Raw genomic sequence first — 21,511 nt, 5'->3', positions numbered from 1 at the left:
TGTTGTGTTGTGTGTTGTGTTGTGTGTTGTGGTGTATGCTGTGGGTGTGTTGTGGTGTGTGTGTTGTGTGTGTGGTGTGTATGCTGTGTTGTGTGTTGTGTTGTGTGTGTGTGTGTTGTGTGTGTGTTGTGTGTTGTGTGTGTGTGTTGTGTGGTGTGTGGTGTGCTGTGGTGTGTGTTGTGTTGTGTGGTGCTGTGGGTGTGTGTGCTGTGTTGTGTTGTGCTGTGCTGTGGGTGTGTGTGTTGTGTTGTGGTGTGCTGTGTGGTGTGTGTTGTGTTGTGGTGTATGCTGTGGGTGTGTTGTGTTGTGTGTGTGTGTGCTGTGGTGTGTGTTGTGTTGTGTGTGTTGTGGTGTTGTGGTGTGTGTGGTGTGTGTGTATGCTGTGGTGTGTTGTGTGTGGTGTGTGCTGTGTTGTGTGTTGTGTTGTGTGTGTGTGTTGTGTGTATGCTGTGTGTGTGTGTTGTGTGTGCTGTGTGTGTGTTGTGTTGTGTTGTGTATGTGTGTGCTGTGTGTTGTGGTGTGTGTGTGGTGTGTTGTGTGTATGCTGTGGGTGTGTGTTGTGTGTGTGTGCTGTGTTGTGTGTGTATGTGTGTGGTGTGTTGTGTGTGTGGTGTTGTGGTGTGCTGTGGTTGTGTGTGTGTGGGTGTGGTGCTGTGTTGTGTTGTGGTGTGTGCTGTGGGTGTGTTGTGTGTGTGTGTGTGCTGTGTGTATGCTGTGTTGTGTGTGTTGTGTGTGTTGTGTGTGTTGTGTGTGTGTGCTGTGTGTTGTGTGTGTGTGTGTGTGTGTGTGTGTGTGGTGTATGTGTGGTGTGTTGTGTTGTGTGTTGTGTTGTGTGTGTGTGTGTGTTGTGTGTGTGTGCTGTGTGTGTGTGTGTTGTGTTGTGTTGTGTGTGTGTGTGGTGTGTGGTGTGTTGTGTGTGTGTGTGTGTGTGTTGTGTGTGGTGTGTTGTGGTGTGTGTGTGTATGCTGTGTGTGTTGTGTTTGTGTTGCTGGTGTGTGTGTGTGTGGTGTGTTGTGTGTTGTGTGTGTGTGGTGTTGTGTGTGTGTGTTGTGTGCTGTGTGTGTTGTGTGTTGTGTGGTGTTGTGTGTGTGGTGTGTGTGTGTGTTGTGTGCTGTGTTGTTGTGTGTGTGTGCTGTGTTGTGTGTGCTGTGGTGTGTGTTGTGTATGCTGTGTGGTGTGTGTGTGTGTGTGCTGTGGTGTGTTGTGTTGTGTGTGTGTTGTGTTGTGTGGTGTGCTGTGTTGTGTTGTGTTGTGTTGTGTTGTGTGTGTGTTGTGTTGTGGTGTGTGCTGTGGGTGTGTTGTGTGTGTGTGCTGTGTGTGTGTTGTGTGCTGTGGGTGCTGTTGTGTTGTGTTGTGTGCTGTGCTGTTGTGTGTGCTGTGGGTGTGTGTGTTGTGTTGTGGTGTTTGCTGTGGGTGTGTTGTGTTGTGTTGTGTGTGGTGTGGTGTGGTATCAACAGGCACCATCTTCTAACAAATAAGGGTATGATGTGGAAAGACATCAAACCAGCAACTTTCCATTCTCAGGGCAGACACACTATCCACTTACCCTCCGAGGCAGTCTACCAATCAGTATATACCATACAGCACATGAATGTACCCTACATAGCTGAGTAAAAGTCTAACATTAAATAGTCAGCCATATTGAAATTTGGTTTCAGAAGCTATTCATGAGTGGCGGGGGGCGTCCGGCATTTATACGTCAGTAGGTCTTGGACCAATTGAGCCAAGAGTAATTATAAAAACATAAAAGAATAAATGAATAAATTTCAAATTTCACAGCAAACAGTTCAAACCATGTATATGGCCCGCGGCATATCCTGGAACAGAAACACAAGTTTATGCTTCATGGCAACCATAGGCAGACCATTCATGTGTTACAATTAAAGCAGCACTGACCAGTTAATAACCAGCTAGAGAACTGCACATATAAACAGTGCAATATCACAACATCACAATCACTGCATCACAATCACAACACCTTATAAACTGGTTTACAAACAAGAACTGGTAATTTATCATCAGTGTGGGGAGTTTTAATGGGGATTGGGGTCATTATACAATGATGTAGCTGAAGGAAGGGGTTGGGTTGACACAAATCACAAATGAGTGGTCCTGATAAAATGACAGTTCCATTCTTCAAATATACTGCTCATCAAAAGTTTAGACTCACTAGTGTAAATATAGCCACTTACTTCAGGCAAATAAAATTTTGCAAAATATTCCATACTGTTTACACATGAACTGATGTATTGTAAAACAAATTCATAATGTTGAAAAGATTATTGTGATGAGTTCAGTAAATGATTAACTATCAGTGAAAATTAGCAAATTCTTAACAAAACCTTACACCAAAACGTATGCAGTTGGTTCCCCCAAGTTAGTGGAGAAATCAATCTTTGATGTAACCATATATATACACATAACATATAGTAAGTGTTTTAAGTGAGTTGAAACTCTTGAAGAGAAGTATATATAGATCATAAACATGAATATTATTTCAGAACTTGTCATTTATGGGGGTTGGGGGGGGGTGTGAGGGTGGGGGTGGTGAGGGTGAGGGTGTGGGGGTGGCGGTTGCAGAATGAAACAATCCTACATAACATTAGGAGGGTTGGCAAAATATGACACTAAAGCTATGATAATTATACCCTTCATAACTATATAGTCCCTAACTAACCAAAGACTGTCTGACTGACTGAGTTTGGTTTTATGCAGCTTTTAGCAATATTCCACCAACATCATGGCGGGGGACACCAGAAATGGGCTTCACACATTGTACCCATGTGGGGATTCGAACCCGGGTCTTCGGCGTGACGAGCCAACGCTTTAACCACTAGGCTACCCCACCACCCCACTAACCAAAGAGATAGCTGAAAGCACTGGGACTAATTAAACAAAGAGATAGCTGAAAGCACTATCCTTAAATATTATGGGGCTTAAAGTAAACTGACATGTTCAACATACAACCTTTTTCTTCCTCGCTCTATGTTTCAATATTTTACTTAATGACACTGAGTGTGTAAACCAGTAAAAAGAAAAGTCTGGCCTGTGACAAGCAACAACAAACACATGGTACTTCAAGAAATCCAAAGCTGAGCACACTACAGAACAGCTTGTTACCCACCTGGAGGTTCTCTGGACAAAACTCATGGCCGTAGATGTCGATGGCGGAGAGGAAGATGGACTCCATCTGGTTATGACGAAGCTCGTAAGGTGGCTGGTGGGCAGCAATCAGAACCTGGAAGACATTCTTGCGTTATTAGATGGTACTGGGTGGTTTGGCTTCAGTAGGTGTGTGTACGAGTGATGAGTGCATTTACAGAAGCACGTATATGGGATCAGATCGAAGTATTGAAGAGTTGACCAGACAATCCAGTTAGTGTCATTGTTAGCAATGATCAGGGGTGGAAATAACCCATTGCCCGACGTCCGAGTCCAGTGTTTTTTTCTGTCGGGCAAGCAAATTTGTATATCACACTGTACCGGTGTCCAGTTGACTTTCCAATGTTTATTATGTTGTTTATTTAAAAAATCAGCAAGAAAATGGTTGGTATAGTGGGAAAATAATCAGGACAAGTGACTTTTACATGTGCCACTGTACCGGAGTACATTAGCAATTTTAAACTTATTTCCACCCCTGAATGATCCCACCTGTCAGACTGCAATAACATTCCATCAAGTAAGTCACAGAACCTGAGCACGGGATCCCTGAAGTCGCCTAATATCACCAGCATAATAATAGGTGGCATGAGTATTTCACCCATGCTTCAGCAGGAACAGGCACCATAACCAACCTGAGTGGGTTTGAGGCTTCAGTATTTCATTTACACCAAGGTGTGTCAGCTAAATGTGGAAAGTCTGAAGTGACGCAGGTTTCGGAAGTTGCAGGTTTCGGAATCAGGGGAAAGAGTTATTTGTAGCCAGAACACGAGGTTTCTGGCATACCCAATGTCTTCAACTCTTCACAGCAAATTGCCGTACCTGAGTTTACTGGAAGGCCAATGAACCTTACAGACTAAAGACTATCAACCTCCTAGTCCACTATATCTCCAGGCTGGACGTTATTTATAATCTACTATAGTTCTACAGTTCCAGATAATTTTATTACCTCCCTTGGCTGGCCTCTTATGCAATCAGGTGTCTACACTGGGAAGTTGAGCAGACCAATCACAACTCACTTTCGCTTCTTAAATTATCTAACCGATTAAACTTGGCAACACAATTGATGCAGCAATACTCTGAAAGAGGTTGAAGGAGTTCTTGCATATATTTTTTTACAGTTTCAGACCTGTAAATTTGTCTGTATGATTTCCCCAAAAATCTGAGTCGCACTGCGAACAAACCTTCGCAGCTGCGGCTGCCATCTTTGTTGACACTGGCAAGTTCGGTTGTAACGGCGGCTTAGCTGATTGGCTACTGTGATAATGCAGAGCCAGCCAAGGGAGGTAATAAAATCATCGGGCCAAGCCGTAGATGCGTCCAGGGTCTAGTGGAGCGTTATCGTAACGTATACCCTGGATATTATCGAGGATGGTGCCTCACAGGCAGCTTGGGTTATCGGAGTTATAAATGTCCATCATGTTGTATGCTCTTAGAGCATGCCCTTTGTGGCGCTGTGGCGTAGAGTTCAGAGCTATATAAGTGGCCTTATTATATTATCATCATTAAAGACTCGGGTTAGTGTAGTAAATCAGAAGAGAAAAGTTACATCAACATGATTACCTGTCTGCCTCGGAGGGCAACCTTGGCATTTTCCTTCTTGTTGAGTTGTGTGAGGTCATTCAAGATGGATGCCATCTCATCTGTGACCCCTGGCTCCTTCCCACACAGGTGGTCCTGAAATCCAGCAACACATAGACGTACCGGGGATTTTTATTGGAAAAGTCAGCCAGTTTCAGGTAAAAACATAATTATTTTTTACTTCTCTACTTATTTCTTTCTCATGGGGTCACCAATCAGAGTTACCTCCCCTTCAACCTTCACTTTTAGCTTCAATATGTGTTTTCGAAGCTGATTTTGTTATCCTTAACATCAGACTAAATTATTGCTTCCATGGGACACAACTATTCTCAGCCAATCGCAGCATCTTAGACAACTGGGCCATAAAAGACACCTTTGACAAGGGATAGATATTCTTTTCAAACCCTGGCCTAGAGTACAATGTATGGGCGTCAAGGTACTCACAATGAGCATGATGACGAGGTTGTTCTTCTGCTGGACAGCAAGATGGGAGAAGATTGTGGCAACAACGGTGGCCATGTCATCTTTGTTCTTCTCTCGCAGCTGGTAGACACACTTGTCGTAGTGACCTGTCACACACATAGGGTCAGTGAACACACTTGGCCTGGCACACACACAGGGTCAGTGAACACACTTGGCCTGGCACACACATAGGGTCAGTGAACACACTTGGCCTGGCACACACATAGGGTCAGTGAACACACTTGGCCTGGCACACACATAGGGTCAGTGAACACACTTGGCCTGGCACACACATAGGGTCAGTGAACACACTTGGCCTGGCACACACATAGGGTCAGTGAACACACTTGGCCTGGCACACACATAGGGTCAGTGAACACACTTGGCCTGGCACACACATAGGGTCAGTGAACACACTTGGCCTGGCACACACACAGGGTCAGTGAACACACTTGGCCTGGCACACACACAGGGTCAGTGAACACACTTGGCCTGGCACACACATAGGGTCAGTGAACACACTTGGCCTGGCACACACATAGGGTCAGTGAACACACTTGGCCAGGCACACACATAGGGTCAGGCTTACCCTGCTGAAACTGTAGCTCTACCCTGAGGTACTGGCGGAGGAGATCCTGCACAACAGACTTGAGGTGACCTCGAATACCACTGCGATACCTCTGGACAAGCTGCACGATACCCTGAGTTGTCATGAAGAAAACATCTCTCTCTGTTCGTTTCGTCAGTGTAGCAGCATAGCTGTCAATAACGTTGGCAATCTGTAGAAGAAGTTGGCCCAGATTAGTTTGAAATATGATACAGAATTTCCAACACTACAATACTATCCAATATGATTTATTCCATGTATCATATCATTTGATTTGATTTGACTGTGAGTTGAGTGAGTGAGTGAGTGAGTGAGTGAGTGAGTGAGTGAGTGAGTGTGAGTGAGTGAGTGAGTGAGTGAGTGAGTGAGTGAGAGAGAGAGAGAGTGAGAGAGTGAGAGAGAGAGAGAGAGAGAGAGAGAGAGAGAGAGAGAGAGAGAGAGAGAGATACTGACCTGCTGACTAGGAAACTGACACAGGACGGACGTGATATTGCTTGCATAGGAAGCCATCAGCCTCCGCATCGACTTCTCCACTTTGGCAGGAATTCTCCCAGAGATCATGGAAATCAAGTCCTGGAAGAGAGGCAAACATTTCAAACCTGCCTCATTGCTGCTCTAACCACTTTGTGTGCCCACGAAGATGACAAGAAGAATTATGAGCATCTTGATCTACATAATCTCAAATTCACCTTTACATGAGTTTAAGCTTCATCAAGGAATGCAACAAAAGTATTTTCTTTATTAATGAAAGGATGCAGAATCCTTGCCCCCTTCGTCATTCCCATCATGATGTCAGCAGGTGCAACAAAAAATCTAATGATAAATATATATGCTGTAATTTGATCTAATGATAAATATATATGCTGTAATTTGAACAAAACCTTTCCGCACAACCACAAATTCATTTCAAGAGAAAATGAATGATTTTTTTACTCCCACACAGTAATATCTTGCAATATTCTAGCATTGTGACCTATAAAATCACAATGAACTTTAACATCACCATGACCATTAAGATCACAATGACCTTGCACATCATAGTGACCTATGACATCACTGTAACCTTTCACATCACAGTGATCTATGACATCACAATGACCTTGCACATCACAGTGACCTATGACATCACTGTAACCTTTCACATCACAGTGACCTATGACATCACAATGACCTTGCACATCACAGTGACCTATGACATCACTGTAACCTTTCACACCACAGTGACCTATGACATCACAATGACCTTGCACATCACAGTGACCCATGACATCACTGTAACCTTTCACATCACAGTGACCTATGACATCACTGTAACCTTTCACATCATAGTGACCTATGACATCACAATGACCTTGCACATCACTGTGACCTATGACATCACCTGTAACCAACACATAAGGCCAGGCACACTAGAGGTTGACAGCAACCTTCCATCATCAGCCTTCAACACAACTGTGGAGTATTGGGGATCTAATTAAAAATAAATGCACATAATTCAGATAATGCCTTCCCTAAGCTGTCAACAAATCAGTCGATATACCAAAACCAACTCTTCAGAGTCACAACCTACCTGCAGCTCAAGCAGCGGTAGAGAAGGTTCCTTTAGACATTTCATAATGCACTCCAAATTGGCCATCAGCCTCTCTTTGAAGTAAGGTTCGGGGAGAACGTATCCTGCCATGATGTTCTCCAGCTGTATGCGGGCCCGCTGGAACACCTGGTGGAGGCGGTCGCCATGCAGCGTAGGATTCTGGGGGGTCGGCAGTGTCCCGTAAACAACTGGGCCTGAAACATACAGCTACAACTGACAGGCAACAGAAACAGAAACATCTACAGGGTCATCTACAGGGTCATATTAATGTCGAACATGGCACTTTTGATCTCCAAGGTCTTACTGTTATAACAGCACATGTGTCAGTGTACATGTATGAGCAATAGTTCAGGCTAAAGCCAGGTTTATGGTTACTTGAGAAGGCATGAAACATTCTAAAATGTATTTCCCATATGCTGTGACTATGAACAAACCAGGCAAGCATAAGCCAGGGTAACAACTAACATATTTTCATAATAACTTGATTAAACTACCAACCGTCCAATTTCAGGACAGATGCTCTGTCTACTAAACCACAGTGTGCTCAAACTGAAGAGTACATTTGCATGACTCTTTTGGGTCCTCTACACTAAACCTAGCACCATTTTCAGTACCTCTTAATGTTATATAATCAACTTCCTTGACTAAAAGGAGCAGTGGGGTAGCCTAGTGGTTAAAGCTTTCGATTGTCACACTGAAAACCAAAGTTCATTTCCCGACATGGGTTCAATGTTTAAAGCCCATTTTGGTGTGCACCGCTGTGATATTGTTACAATATTGCTAAAAGCAGCGTAAACCTAAACTCTCTCACTCCTTGACTTAAACAGAGTGGACTTGGGTTTAAGGACAAGCAATTAAAGTCACAGACTGCTATGCACATACTTGTTGTACTCTGCTTGGGTCGTCCAGCTGCATGCGAGCCACAATCACACCTGGGTCCAGCACTGCTGCCTGACGCTTCACGTAGTGAATGCTGGGAGAAAAGAAAAGTCTCCATTACTTTGAAAAGAAGAGTGAGTGAGTGAGTTAAGATTTAAAGTCACATCGGCAATATTTCAGCCATATCGTGACTAAAACTAGTTCTAAATTCATAATGCATACATATAATATATACAAGCCTGTCAACGAAGGACAGTAAAACCACTAGATTATCACAGATTGAGTTAAAACTAGCTAGCATATATCTTTAAAAGTAGAAAGATATTTCTGGACAATACAATGTAAAATGGGCTATAGATCGCCAACAACTGAAGGCAGATCACCATACTAGGGACCATTGGGACTTACAGTGCCTTTGCTACCTGCATGGACCCTAGTTGGATTTAGACCATCCCTTCAGCCGCTGGCGATTGTAGGGCAAGTTTAGCCGAAATTTAAAGGAACAAATATACTACGTTTAAAAATAGGGTAAGCAAAAATTTAACTTTGAAAGTTTTGGGACTTACGTACCCTCTACTTTGAAAAGAAGAGGGAACAATTAGTTTTATCAGCACTCTCAACAGCTTATGAGAGTGACTTTTGGGATTTATGTGGATTCGAAGGTTATTTATCTACAATATCACATGTGTGTCAAGTTACCACCCACTTTGTGGTGCGTAGTTCGTTCTACAGACTTTAAATTACCGCTACATCTCTCTATCACATAGTTTGTTCTACATACAATTCATAACAGATAAAGGATGCACCACATGCATTGCAGCATTTTCAACCACATGCACATTGAGGCCAAGATCACAGAGATCTACACAGGCTTCAACTTACCATCCACTCTCGGTGGCACGTAGTTCCATCACCATCTTCATCACCTCAATCTCAGCGTACGCGTCCCCTGCAAACACGTGACCTCCATCCTCCACGATGTAGTTGATCAACTTGCCAGCAGATGGTGATCTAAATGGTTCAAAAACACTAATCATAACACTGTCAAAGCTTCCATGTTATTTCCACAAGCTCAATCGGCTAATCAACAACCTATGAATTAATACATCTCATTTGCCATGTGGTTGTTATGTTCGACCAATGAATCAATATGTGCTTAGACCAATAAGCACTCAGACTGACTGACTGACTGAGTTTGGTTTTACGCCGCTTTTAGCAATATTCCAGCAACATCGACGGCGGGGACACCAGAAATGGGCTTCACACATTGTACCCATGTGGGGATTCGAACCCAGGTCTTCGGCATGACGAGACAACGCTTTAACCACTAGGCTACCCCACCGCCCCAATAAGCACTCAGATTACATTTCCATAAATGACAGTATATTTCATGCAACACATGACAGACTTGCAACTATCAGACCAGCATACCACTTCAGTATCTGGCACTAGTTCACATAAAGTCTATGGTGGTACAGGCTTAGTCTACTTGTGGACTTTCAAACAGCCTCATTTCCTTAGCTTTCTACTGACTGACTGAGTGAGTTTGGTTTTACGCCGCTTTTAGCAATATTCCAGCAACATCACGGCAGGGGGAAACCAGAAATGGGCTTCACACATTGTGCCCAAGTTGGGATTCGAACCCGGGTCTTCGGCGTGATGAGCCAATGCTTTAACCATTAGGCTACCCCACCGCCCCCCTTAGCTTTTTAACAATATACACATCACTACTATGTCCATATACTGCATAAACTTGTTGAAAGCTCCTGGAACCCAATTGCAATCTTAATTCTGGATGGATGTGATTAGATTTTTCAAAATTCCACCCTTACTATCTGTAACATTGAACACTAAGTCTTGTCTGTAACTAACATGAATGGAATGAATTACAGCATGCCCTGTAAAATCCAACCATCCAACATTTCTAGTACTCAAGCTGTTACAATGTTCCATGACTTCCTGTTTACTCACGGGCCTGGTGGAGAGTTCAATTTTTTCATGTAATGATTCCTTGTGATGACATGGAGAGTGATAGACTGACTGACTGTGAATCCGATGACCTGGACCCCTGTCTTCAGAATGGTGTGATGTGTGATAGATGAGTGATTGTGTGCTACTGACCTGCGCTACTGACCTGAGCACTGTGGGGTCGTTCTCCCGGTGCAGGACACAGGTCTTGTTGCCGATGGTGACACGGTAGCTGCTGACTTGGTCCTTCATGTAGGTTGTGTGGCTGGACCCATCCACGGACAGAAGCAGGCCGCCATCAGACAGACTGAAACACACCAACAACATGAATTCTGTAATTAAAGTGTCATTGGAAGAAGGGCAGCAAATGAACTAGCATGTGCCTTTGTTAAATGCCATTACTAGCATGAAATATGCACAAAATTGTACTGAGAAGAGAAGAAAGTTTTCAGAGTTTGGAGATCTATGGAATATGTGCCAAACTGAACTGAGCAGCAACCTGGCAAATTGTGAAATATTTTCTTCCAGAACTGAATCTCAATGACAATCAATTCTCACCGATGTGCCTCGACATCCAAGACGGAGTTGTTCATGCACAGGAAGTAGCTGCTGATGCCGGTCTTGATCACCTGGAGAGACACAACAGGCCACACATTGGTCAAACAAGGTTAACAGTCACATTACCTTCTCACCCCACCGGGTACCCATTCACTGCTTGATGAACAGAGGCATATATCGAATATAATCAGGATTAAAGCCCTAAAACCATGAGCCAACCTGACAAGCAGTTCACACAGCCAACTACATACACTCTGCAACCAACATATGCTTAACTTCATCTGATAATGTATCCTGTTTGCTGTTCACAGGACCATGTGTCTGTGCAATGAAACACAATACACAACATTCCTCCAACACATGTAAATTCATACCCTGCAGTGTTGTCCCAAATACCATGTTCAATATGAGTCATCAGCTGACAGCTGAATTCAAAACACTACTTGGCTTAATTCTCAAAACCACCTGTGAGAACTTGTTCTCCTTAACAAAAACCTACAGATCTGAAATTATATGACTAAAACCATAAAATGGAACATGCTACATAAAAAAATACAAACTTATTATGTGAGTGAGTGAGTACATGCTTTTAGCAATATTCCAGCACACATCCGGGCCTAGGGGGACACCAGAAATGGGCTTCACACATTGTACCCATGTGGGGAATCGAACCGGGGATGAAAAGATACGCTTTAACCACTAGGCTACCCCAGCCCCAAACTTATTATGTACCAGGATGAAGCAGAACCTACCTGCAAGACGTACTTGACACCTTCCATAATGAACTCGACATCAGCAATGTTCTTTAAAGATGATGATGGCAAGATCTGGCCTCTGAAACAAAAAATACTCCTGTCTCATATATTTGAAATGGTTCCTAATGGCTGACAGCACAGAAAACCTGTGTAGCTGACCAACATGAACTTCAAAAGTTGGCATTAAACAACAGGAGGGAATTGTGTTTTGTTTGTTTGTTGTTTAATGCCACTCAGCAATATTCCAGCTATATGGTGGCAGTCTGTAAATACTCCAATCTGGACCAGACAATCCAGTGTTCAACAGCATAAGCATCAATCTAAGCATTTGGGATACAATGGCATGTGTCAACCAAGTCAGCAAGTCTGACCACCCTATTCCATTAGTCGCTTCTTACAAAGGTGAGGTGAGGTGAATTGGGTTTAACGTCGTGCTTGAGAATATTTCGCTCATATGACGACGTGCATGCGTGTGTATGTGTATGTGCGGCTGCTTGTACTAGCCCAGACTTAAGCTGGTTTTATAGTGCTAGCCCACTGAGATACCATGCCGCAGTGAAGCATGAATACCCCACTCAGACACATTAAACTGACTCCGAGCCGACCAGTCCTTGTTGTACCCATTAATGCCGAGAGCCAGGCAGGGACCAACAAGTACCATATTTTAACGTCTTTTGGTATGATGCTGTCGGGGATCGAACCCGCGACCTTCCGCTCTCCGGGCGGACGCTCTAACCACTACACCACGGAGGCAGTCTCTTACAAAGGAATTATGTACATGAAGGGAATCACAACCTTGAAAAAGTGGAAATACAAAGATGAAACGAAATGTATGTATGAAAACAGAAACTTATACACAGCAAAAAGGGGAATGATATCGATGAAGAAAGGAACTATATACAAGAACATGGGAATTATTTTGTTACTGTCACCAAGAACCAGGAACCAAAATGCACCTCTCCAGTGAAGTCTGGAAGTCCTGGAAGCTGCCAAGGATCCTCTGGTCGGCAATGTGCAATGCCCCACAGATGACCCCCAACATGGTGTCTGGCTTCTCAGCCTGAACCTTCTCCGAGATGAGTTTGTCCAGCCAGGCTGTGGTGATGGTGTTGCCTTGGAAGGACTCCGTCTCCAGCAGTTTGATGAGGTACTCCACCGTTGTGCGGAAATCTCCACGGATTGACAACTCCTTCAGGGCAACCACCAGATTCCTGGACAAATCACAAGGTCAAGGTCAGGTCTCATTGCAAAAGTTTCAAACTTGCGGTCAATGGAAAAACTTCAGAGTCTACTTGCCCAACATGGCTTGAAACCATTTCAGTAGATCCTAACCACAATAAGTATGAACAATTATTATTAGCTAGACTTATTTGACTCAAGCCATGGATTAGTGGCTTAAGTCACAGACTGGACCTATATGTAGACTGAATGACAAAGACAGAATCTGTAGAATTCCTTACAGATTGTAGCCTCCAATTTAACTCTGCTTCAAACAGTTACAACACAGAATGTCAGCTTCATGTGGGAGATAATAGTCATCCAATCCATGTAACTGTCTCTTTCAGCCAGCATACATTGCTGCTTACCTATTCTGATCCTAAATTTGCACAGAGGCAGGTTTAGCCAAGTGTTAACTGTTACTCACTCTCTAGCATCTTCTCGGTCCTCTCCCCAAGAGAAGCAGTGGCCGAACTGGGAGTCTGCAAACTCGTGAAGACCTCCAGATGCTGCCACACTGAAATATCCCCACACGTTCTTGTTGCTGCGGAAGTTGAGCTCCTGGACGGTACGGAGCTGGGCTTGAAGCCTTCATCAGGGTTCTCGCTGGTGATTCTGGCAGCAATCACATGACCTCTAGGATGGGGTTTAGCTCGTGGGCTCTCGAAGTCAATGGCTGTCTCTCCCCATGGGTCTTCGCCGTACAAAACACGGATGTCTTTGATACGATGAAGTGGCAGACCCATCGCAACCTGACAGAGAAGCAAACCAGGTGATTAGAAGCAGGTGAATCTGTACATGATACGCAGGCATCCAGTCAGTGAGTGAGTGAGTATATGAAGTACTAGGCCACTGTTAGCAGTGTGTCAATATCTAACCCTGGAATCATCTAGACTGATAAAGGAATATCAATGGCTGACATAACAAGCTACAATCCAGCCATTGTGATACATAGACACAAACAGCCAGGGATGACATATATGCACTCAGTACTTACTATAATCCAATTGTTCAACTTGGGTGATGGAGAATTCAACAACATGTACTGGCAAACAAGGAGAGGTTGAGCATCGACCTGACAATTATTAACATGTAATGAGTGCCACTCACTGGCTTGCCATTGTTAGCCCCAGGTTGTCCGCGATCAAGTTTAGTGCGATGGGTGAAGCAAGGCGCAAGGCGTGTGCAGCTATGCGCGGAATCAATTTCATCATCATGCAATGCACGTGCACTAGCCTACATCTGCTCTACCTTTCACAAACCAAATGGGTTTGCTCATTGCCATGCACCGCCAACTTCTCGTAAATGCGTTCTCTGCGCCGGTCCAACTTATCCTTGTTTGCCAGTAGTTTATCAAAGATCACTACTACACAGATCAACAAGTCAATGAGTTCCTTTGCCGACTCTGTATCAGAGCATAGACAGAAGGAAAGTGGCAATCTCTTAGGTTCTTAAATGCAAGATACAATTCAAGAAATAACAGATTCTTCTTCCAGCTATGATGTAAAATGTCCTGTTCCTTTTGAGTATCAAGCAGTAACAGAGAATCAGGGCCCTGTGACCTTAAATGAATACGGTCTGTATGAAAGAACATGAATTTAAACAGTCACAATCATTCGAGATAGAGGCACAAAGTATTAACATCTTGGTTGTGGACTAGCCTGTGACAAGCTCACCTGTAGCTGGGCGGCGGGGAGGTTGATGTCTGCCACCATCTCAGTGCAGGGATGCTCCACCTGCAGTCTGGGGTTCAGCTCCAGGAAGAAGAACTCATCCTGTTCCGCATTGTACAGGTACTCCACGGTGCCGGCACTCACATAGCCAACCATCTTGGCCAGCGTCACAGCAGCCTGCAATGCCAAGATTAAACATCACTCAGCAATATTCCAGCTATGTGGCAGCGGTCTGACAAATCCGGCAATTCGCCAGCGGTTCGATAGAAGACCAGACAATCCACCGATCCCCAGTGTCTGACTGTATATTTCACAATGACTTTGACTGAAATTGTTATATGTGACATGTGACACTTGTTTGCTGTTTATAAATCTTATGTTTGTTGATAATTTCAATGCCAATTAGTGAAATGTTAAAACTGACAAATGTCGCGTTTAATTTTATTCTGTGGATCCTGTGAATTTTCAATGGGTCAGACAGACATCTGAAACTTACAGGACCCAATGTGCCTGTTTAAGAATTGGTGACACCATTAAGTGAACACTGATCACTCAGCAATATTCCAGCTATGTGGCAGCGGTCTGTAAACAATCAAGTCTGGACCAGACAATCAAGTGATCAACACCATGAACATCGATCTACACAACATCTGTCAACAAAGCCAGAGAGCCTGACCACCCAATCCCGTTAGTCGCCTCTTACGACAAGCATGAGTGCCCCAAGGTGTTATTGACGAACAGGGCCTCTTTCCACAAAGCACTGAGGTGATCGTAAGTCACGAAGGTAACATTAGTGCAGTGTTTAAGAATGGGAGTTAAGGTTAACCTTAGTAAAGCTTACTTCGTGAAAGGAGCCCCAGTTCTAGAGTTTCTAGCAATTACATGGTACTCAACTTTAAGATTCATGACAACACATTTACAGTATAATATACAACAGCTAATTACCTTCTCCATTCTCTCAAAGATGTCAGATTTTGCAATGACAACTGGTGCTTCCTCGATGATCTTTGGTGCCTCCGCTGTATGGAACAGTCCCGGCCAAACAGTGAGATGGCGTTACCATAATTGTCTGCCAGAAGTTGGACCTCAAGATGCCGGGCAGCAGACGCCAACTTCATGATGAAAATTGGGGAACCTGGAACCTCTGCTTGCACCTGCAGTCATCAGGTAAGTGAAGAAAATTAAAAAATTATTCCAATTATATGACAGTGTGTCCGCTTAATATGGGAGGAAAGCCCAAAGGATGCGCGATAAACCTGTGAGCATGGTGCTAACTAACTTATTAACATGATAAGTGTCAAGGGGTCAACCCATTTATCATGCACTTGGCTTCAGCTTATTAAATGAGTTTGTATTTTTAGGGAGTATGATGGGCAGGGAGTCTATTTTTGCTCTGGTGATATACAACAACATTCATGGTCATTAAAACTACAGTGAAAACCTGGCAACACCGGCACCTGTCTAATCCGGCACACTGTAAAAACCGGCATAAAACTTTGGTCCCGCCATTTTACAACGATATTATGATCATTAAAACATTGTCTAATCCGGCACCTGTCTATTCCGTATTCAAGCACGACTTGACTGTAATTACCACTGTCTAAACCAGCCTGGGTATGAGCAGTCCAATCAAGGACCCATAATCCAATACACTAATTACACTGTAATCCTCTTGGCACGCTAGATAATCAGGAAGTAGTGATTGTACGGTGAATCAAACGCTCTAAGCAGGCATGGGTATGAGATAAAGAGATTGATGAGCCTAAATGGCAGCCATATTGGAAAATGATTGTCACTGTCAAATCCGGCACCCTGTCTAAACCGACATTTTATTTCGGTCCGTTGAGTGCCGGTTTAGACAGGTTTCACTGTATATGGAAATCTGGACACAGATGAAATCAAGCGAGCTAATTATGGTTTGGAACCTATTTTTTCGTCCAGATTATGATCCTGTTTTTGCTAGCACCAAAGTCCTGCTTACGGGTTGCCCCAAGGTTGTTGATGTCTGCAACCAACATCACTTCAGCTTTGCTCCCACTAAAGGCTAACACAAATCTGAATAAACCCTACAGTAACCCAAAGCCCTGAGACAACTCAAAGTGATTTAACTGCATCTCACCTGTCTGAAGAGATTTGGGAAGTCATCTGCATTGTCAGCTCTCCTGATGCCCTTGCCTCCACCACCCTCCGAAGCCTTGATCATAACAGGGAAGCCGATGACATTGGCCGACTTGAGGCCAGACTCCACGTCTGGTGTGCAGCCCTTCTTGTAGAGGTCGTTGGGTACAACCACCTGCCTGAGCTTGGACATGTCCTTCTCCGCAATCTTCAGCAAGACACCTGAGCCACTCCAGGGTAGGGTGGGCACTCCAGCTGTCTGGGCCACAATGGAGGAGGCGATCTTGTCTCCCAAAGACCACATAGCCATCTCCGGGGGACCTGTCACATACATACATTTATATCGGCAAAACAGTCAAAAACATTTCGTTGCCAGTTGTTAGGGCTAAAAGTAAGTTTGAGTCTTGTAAGATGACCTAATTATAAATAATTGATAAATTAATCGTAAATTTAAAGACAGTACTGTAAATACAATCATGTTTAGGAATGATTACTGTTTGATGAACTAACACTTTCACCACTACCGTAACAAAAAATTCCCTGATATAAAATTAACTAATTTGTATGCCCTTTAGAAGCCCTTGCTTTCTTACCTCATCTTGGCACTGCACTTGTAAAAAATACTATGGATAAGTTCATATAATTATATAGTTTCTGGGACTGATTTATCAAGCATTTATCACCTGTAAATTAATCGTAATTCAACACAAACTTATGTACACCTGGCACTACAGACACAATGCTGACAAACCCACCTATGAATGCGATCCCATTTTTGTGGAGTAAGTCTGGAAGCTTGGGGTTTTCAGAGGCATGGCCCCATCCTGCCCACACAGCCTAGAGGAGAGAATCAGGTGATTAGAAAACACTATGTGAAATACAACCAGAATGGAATCCGGGGTTTTAGTGTGCACGCAGTATGCACAAATATACGGAACTGAAGCAGAAAAATAAGGCATACTGCATCCCGGAGCACTTACAATAATCGCCATAGTAACAATTCCTGACAAGAAACGAAGTTCCTGTAACTAAAGTAATTACTAAATCTGACAATACAGTACAGAACTGTAGACTAAACCATTCATTACCTTACCGGCATTTGGATTTCACTGGACCTATAGTTTTGTATGACAAAGTAAAACTAAGTTGTTCTATAATTGAATTGATCAATATTGCTGTCATGTTATACAGTCGAGCACCGTTGTATCGAACTCTGATAACTCGGTTGTCTCGATATAATATCTCGGTCCTGGCAAAATCCTTCATAATTTATCATTATTCAAGCTCTTTTAACTCGATACGGATGTCTCGATAATTCAGATATCTCGATATAATTTCATGGTCCCAACAAGCAAAATTACCCTTTAACTCGATATCTGCAAAGAAACTCAATATTAACCTACCTTTGTTGGGCAAGTATCCCTCTGAACTGAGATTGTTTCCACATGTTTACGGTGCGGCATGAATCAAAGGGATGCGGTAGTGTAAACTAATTAGGGTTAATTGAGTTGAAGGTGTCACTTGTTTGGTATTTAATTTGGAAGTACTCACTGTTACGACTAAACACTACCGATAACGGATTATAGTTTCGAATCAAAACATTTCTTCCATAGTGATAAGTGATGATATTCCCAACAACGGTGCTCGACTGTACTAGATTTCATCACACAAAAAGGGTAAATGTATCCAGATATACTCAGATGCGTTCCCTTACTTTGATCAATCAGTATATTTGTGATCTCTGGCTATGAGAGTAGTGTCCCTTGCCTCACCTGAACCTGTGTTCTCTTCGAGATGTCGAGGATGAGTTCCACATTGGCGTAGTTGTTGTTGTTGGTGCCACCAGACACAGGTATGTACTGGTCTGCCATTCGGATGTATTCTGGAATGGTGCATCAGCTATTAGCATCATACGTAGGTGTCATGACACAGAAGGTTTCTACTGCTCATCCATTCGCTATGGTGCATAAGTACTTGAGTCTATTTGGTTTAATGTTGCATCGAACAGCATTTCAGTAGTCTGTCTCACAGTACCTGAACCACATTATTTTCCTAATACCTAGCTGTCCCTGCAATGCTAAAGCCTAAATGAAGCAAGTCTAGATTTCCCCCTGTTCAGGAATCTCCCAACTCACTGGGGCTCCTTTTCAATTTAAATGGGTTTATTTGTTACTATCAAAATTATATACATTCAAGGACTAAGCGTTTCAGTTATAGGTCAAATTATAAATGATCACATCAAGTGATCTATATAGAACAATAATCCACACTGTCTGGGTATGGTATGGTATTATTTCGAGGAAATATGTTATCATAATGTTACACAGTATATCATTACATTGTTACATCGCTATACTTATTAAATATCATTCATATGCTAAGTAAGACCTATATATAGGCTCAGAGGTATGCATACCAGCATTAGCCTTGAGATCTTCTGGTGTGACCATTACCACGAAACGAATGGCCCGCTCATTCCGGAACATCTCGTACGCCCACCTCCGTACAGATCTCATACACTTCACAGCAGCAATACCATTGTTGGCAATCAGAACCTGCAGCACAGACAAGACATTTTACAGCAGCAATTCTCCACAATGACATAGGAACAAGGTACTGGAGGTTTATTTTGCACCTAAATCCTAGGAGAGAGACACACAATTTGTACTGGGGAGGACGGAGGGAGGGAAGGAGAGAGGGAGGGAGGGAGGGTAAGGGGGGAGAGAGGGAGGAGGAAGGAGCTGGAGGAGGGGAGGGAGGGAGGGAGGAGGGAAAGGAAGGAGAGGGAGAGGGAGGAGAGGGAGGGAGAGGAGGGGAGGATGGGGAGGAGGGGGAGAGAGAGGGAGAGGGAGGGAGGGAGGGGGGAGGAAGAGGGGAGGGGGGAGGGAGGGGAGGGAAGAGGAGAGATGGGGAGGGAGGGAGGATGGATGGGATGGGGAGAGGGACGGATGGGGGAAGAAGGAAAGGGGAGAGGAAGGAGGGATGGAAAAGAGGGAGAGGGAGAGGAGGGAGGGAGGGGGAAGGGAGAGATAAGGGATGGTGAGGAAGGCAGGGATGGTGGAGGAGGGAAGGGAGAGAGGAGGGGGATGTTGAGGGAGGGAGGGAGGGAGAGAGAGAGGGGAAAGGAGAGGATGGGCAAGTGAGGAGGAACGGAGGGAGAGAGAGGGATGGGAGAGGGAGAGAGGGAGAGGGAGGGATGGGGGAGGGAGGGAGGGAGAGGGAGGAGGAGGAAGGAGAGGAGAGGAGGGAGGAGGGAGGGTGAAGGAGAGATAGAGGGAAGGAAGGGAGAGAGGAGGAGCGGAGGAGGGAAAGGTGGGGAGGGATGAGGGAGGAGAGGAGGGAGGGGAGGGGGGAGGAGGATAAGGAGGAGAGGGAGAGGAAGGGAGGGATGGGGAGAAGGGGTAGGGAGAGGAAGGAGGGAGAGGGAGAGGAGGAGGGAGGGGAGGAAGGTGAGAGAGGGAGGGGGAGAAGGGAGAGAGGAGGGAGACGGATGGGTGGGAGAGAGGTGGTCCAGTATAGAGAGAGGTGAAATAGGGGTGTGCAGGGGGAAGTGACCTAATCCTCCCACAAACACCTAACCAATGAGACTGACCTTGTTAATGACTCGGTTGCCACCAAAGCGCTTCACATACTCCTCCGGTGTGGCAACACAGAAGTCTTTCAAATACTGCCTCTTCCCCCGCGTCGTGTCCAGAGTGATCCCGGACATTGTATGCCTGAAAACAGCAGCATTGTCAACAGTGTTCTACCCTCCCTCACAACATCACCACAACCTCAACGTCCTAACAATACCAGCTGGACGATATCCAAATCACACACCAACACCAAGAGCAAGTACGTAACAAGTTTCATGTCACATGGCACCAACTGACCATGTGGATTAAGATTAGTAATGTTGTAAGCAGGTCAAAGATTTAACGCAATACACTATGTGTAGAATATCTACCATGACAAACAATATTTACTTCTCAGCATGAGTAGACAAATGCACACTGCAAGAAGGGAATATAGGAATATTCTAACCTGAAAAACACCGACAACTCTAAACACTCAGTGTATATCACATATATACCACCATAGCCACACCCATCCTGCGACAACTACTACAGGGGGCTCCAATTAATCAGGCTTGCCACTGTAATGTTGAGTAGTCGATAGACACACAACTAATGTCAACCAATGTATATCAGCAACTGCTAAATTCCACTCCATGTTATCAATACTCAGTTGACAATATAACCCTTGAAAAAACAAACAGTGACCTTCAGAAAGAGAAACTGCAGGCATTAGCCAAATTATGCCTACTTTATTCAGCCTGTTAAGTCCCTTCAGATAACAATCTTATCATCCTTACACAAGCATGAGTAGAAGTCTTATTTTTGAAGAATTTCATATCATAGACATGATAAACAGAAACAATACAATCAATAACATTCAGTAAAGTATAGGCTTAGTTAATATGAGGAACATGGCATCGTGGCCTCGCATAACATGAAATCAAAGTAACCATGGCAACAGGTCTTTCATATTATCCAGCTTTGATAAGTTTACAGCGTTTAATTGTGTGATAAACATATTGTGTTTTTTTCTGTATTAGCCTGGTAAAATGTACACCTGACCAAGCTATATACTGAAGCATAGTATGCAATACTGATTCTACCTTGACACAATAAACTCTGGTGTATTAACACAGATACCGAGGGATTAGCCGAGTAAGTGGTAGGGCTGGGATTCCGATAGGGTAACCTGGATACCCGGGACGGATGGGTAATGCGTTGGACCAGGGTACCCGTCTCAATACCTGGACCCATAATGATCGATCATGTGACTAATAGATTAAACAAAGTAACATGTTGTTCTTTCATGATTGTATTGTCTTTGAAGATTTAGACATACTTTACAGTCACTTCTTTTGAATATAATACATGGTTAAGATTTTGAA

General features: G+C 43.9%; 1 protein-coding gene across 1 annotated transcript in view; it reads right to left on the bottom strand.

Moving 5' to 3' along the window:
* The window catches only part of LOC124277824 (acetyl-CoA carboxylase-like), a 69,387-nt gene that overhangs the window by 33,089 nt on the left and 14,787 nt on the right, over positions 1–21,511 (bottom strand). Inside the window, 22 exon segments of the mRNA XM_046713538.1 lie at positions 3,125–3,238; positions 4,723–4,836; positions 5,185–5,309; positions 5,792–5,981; positions 6,263–6,382; positions 7,380–7,588; positions 8,279–8,373; positions 9,162–9,290; positions 10,414–10,554; positions 10,806–10,876; positions 11,558–11,639; positions 12,517–12,771; positions 13,206–13,350; positions 13,353–13,530; positions 14,455–14,628; positions 15,397–15,461; positions 15,464–15,605; positions 16,571–16,890; positions 17,325–17,406; positions 18,342–18,451; positions 18,986–19,124; positions 20,162–20,285. Of these exon segments, the coding sequence (XP_046569494.1) occupies positions 3,125–3,238; positions 4,723–4,836; positions 5,185–5,309; positions 5,792–5,981; positions 6,263–6,382; positions 7,380–7,588; positions 8,279–8,373; positions 9,162–9,290; positions 10,414–10,554; positions 10,806–10,876; positions 11,558–11,639; positions 12,517–12,771; positions 13,206–13,350; positions 13,353–13,530; positions 14,455–14,628; positions 15,397–15,461; positions 15,464–15,605; positions 16,571–16,890; positions 17,325–17,406; positions 18,342–18,451; positions 18,986–19,124; positions 20,162–20,285 (3,124 nt within the window).

This window comes from Haliotis rubra, unplaced genomic scaffold, assembly GCF_003918875.1.
Source record: "Haliotis rubra isolate DU_JTF1 unplaced genomic scaffold, ASM391887v1 Scf228, whole genome shotgun sequence".
NCBI lineage: Eukaryota > Metazoa > Mollusca > Gastropoda > Lepetellida > Haliotidae > Haliotis > Haliotis rubra.
The sequence above is the reverse complement of the archived record's forward strand: the minus strand, read 5'-3'. Positions and strand labels throughout refer to the sequence as shown.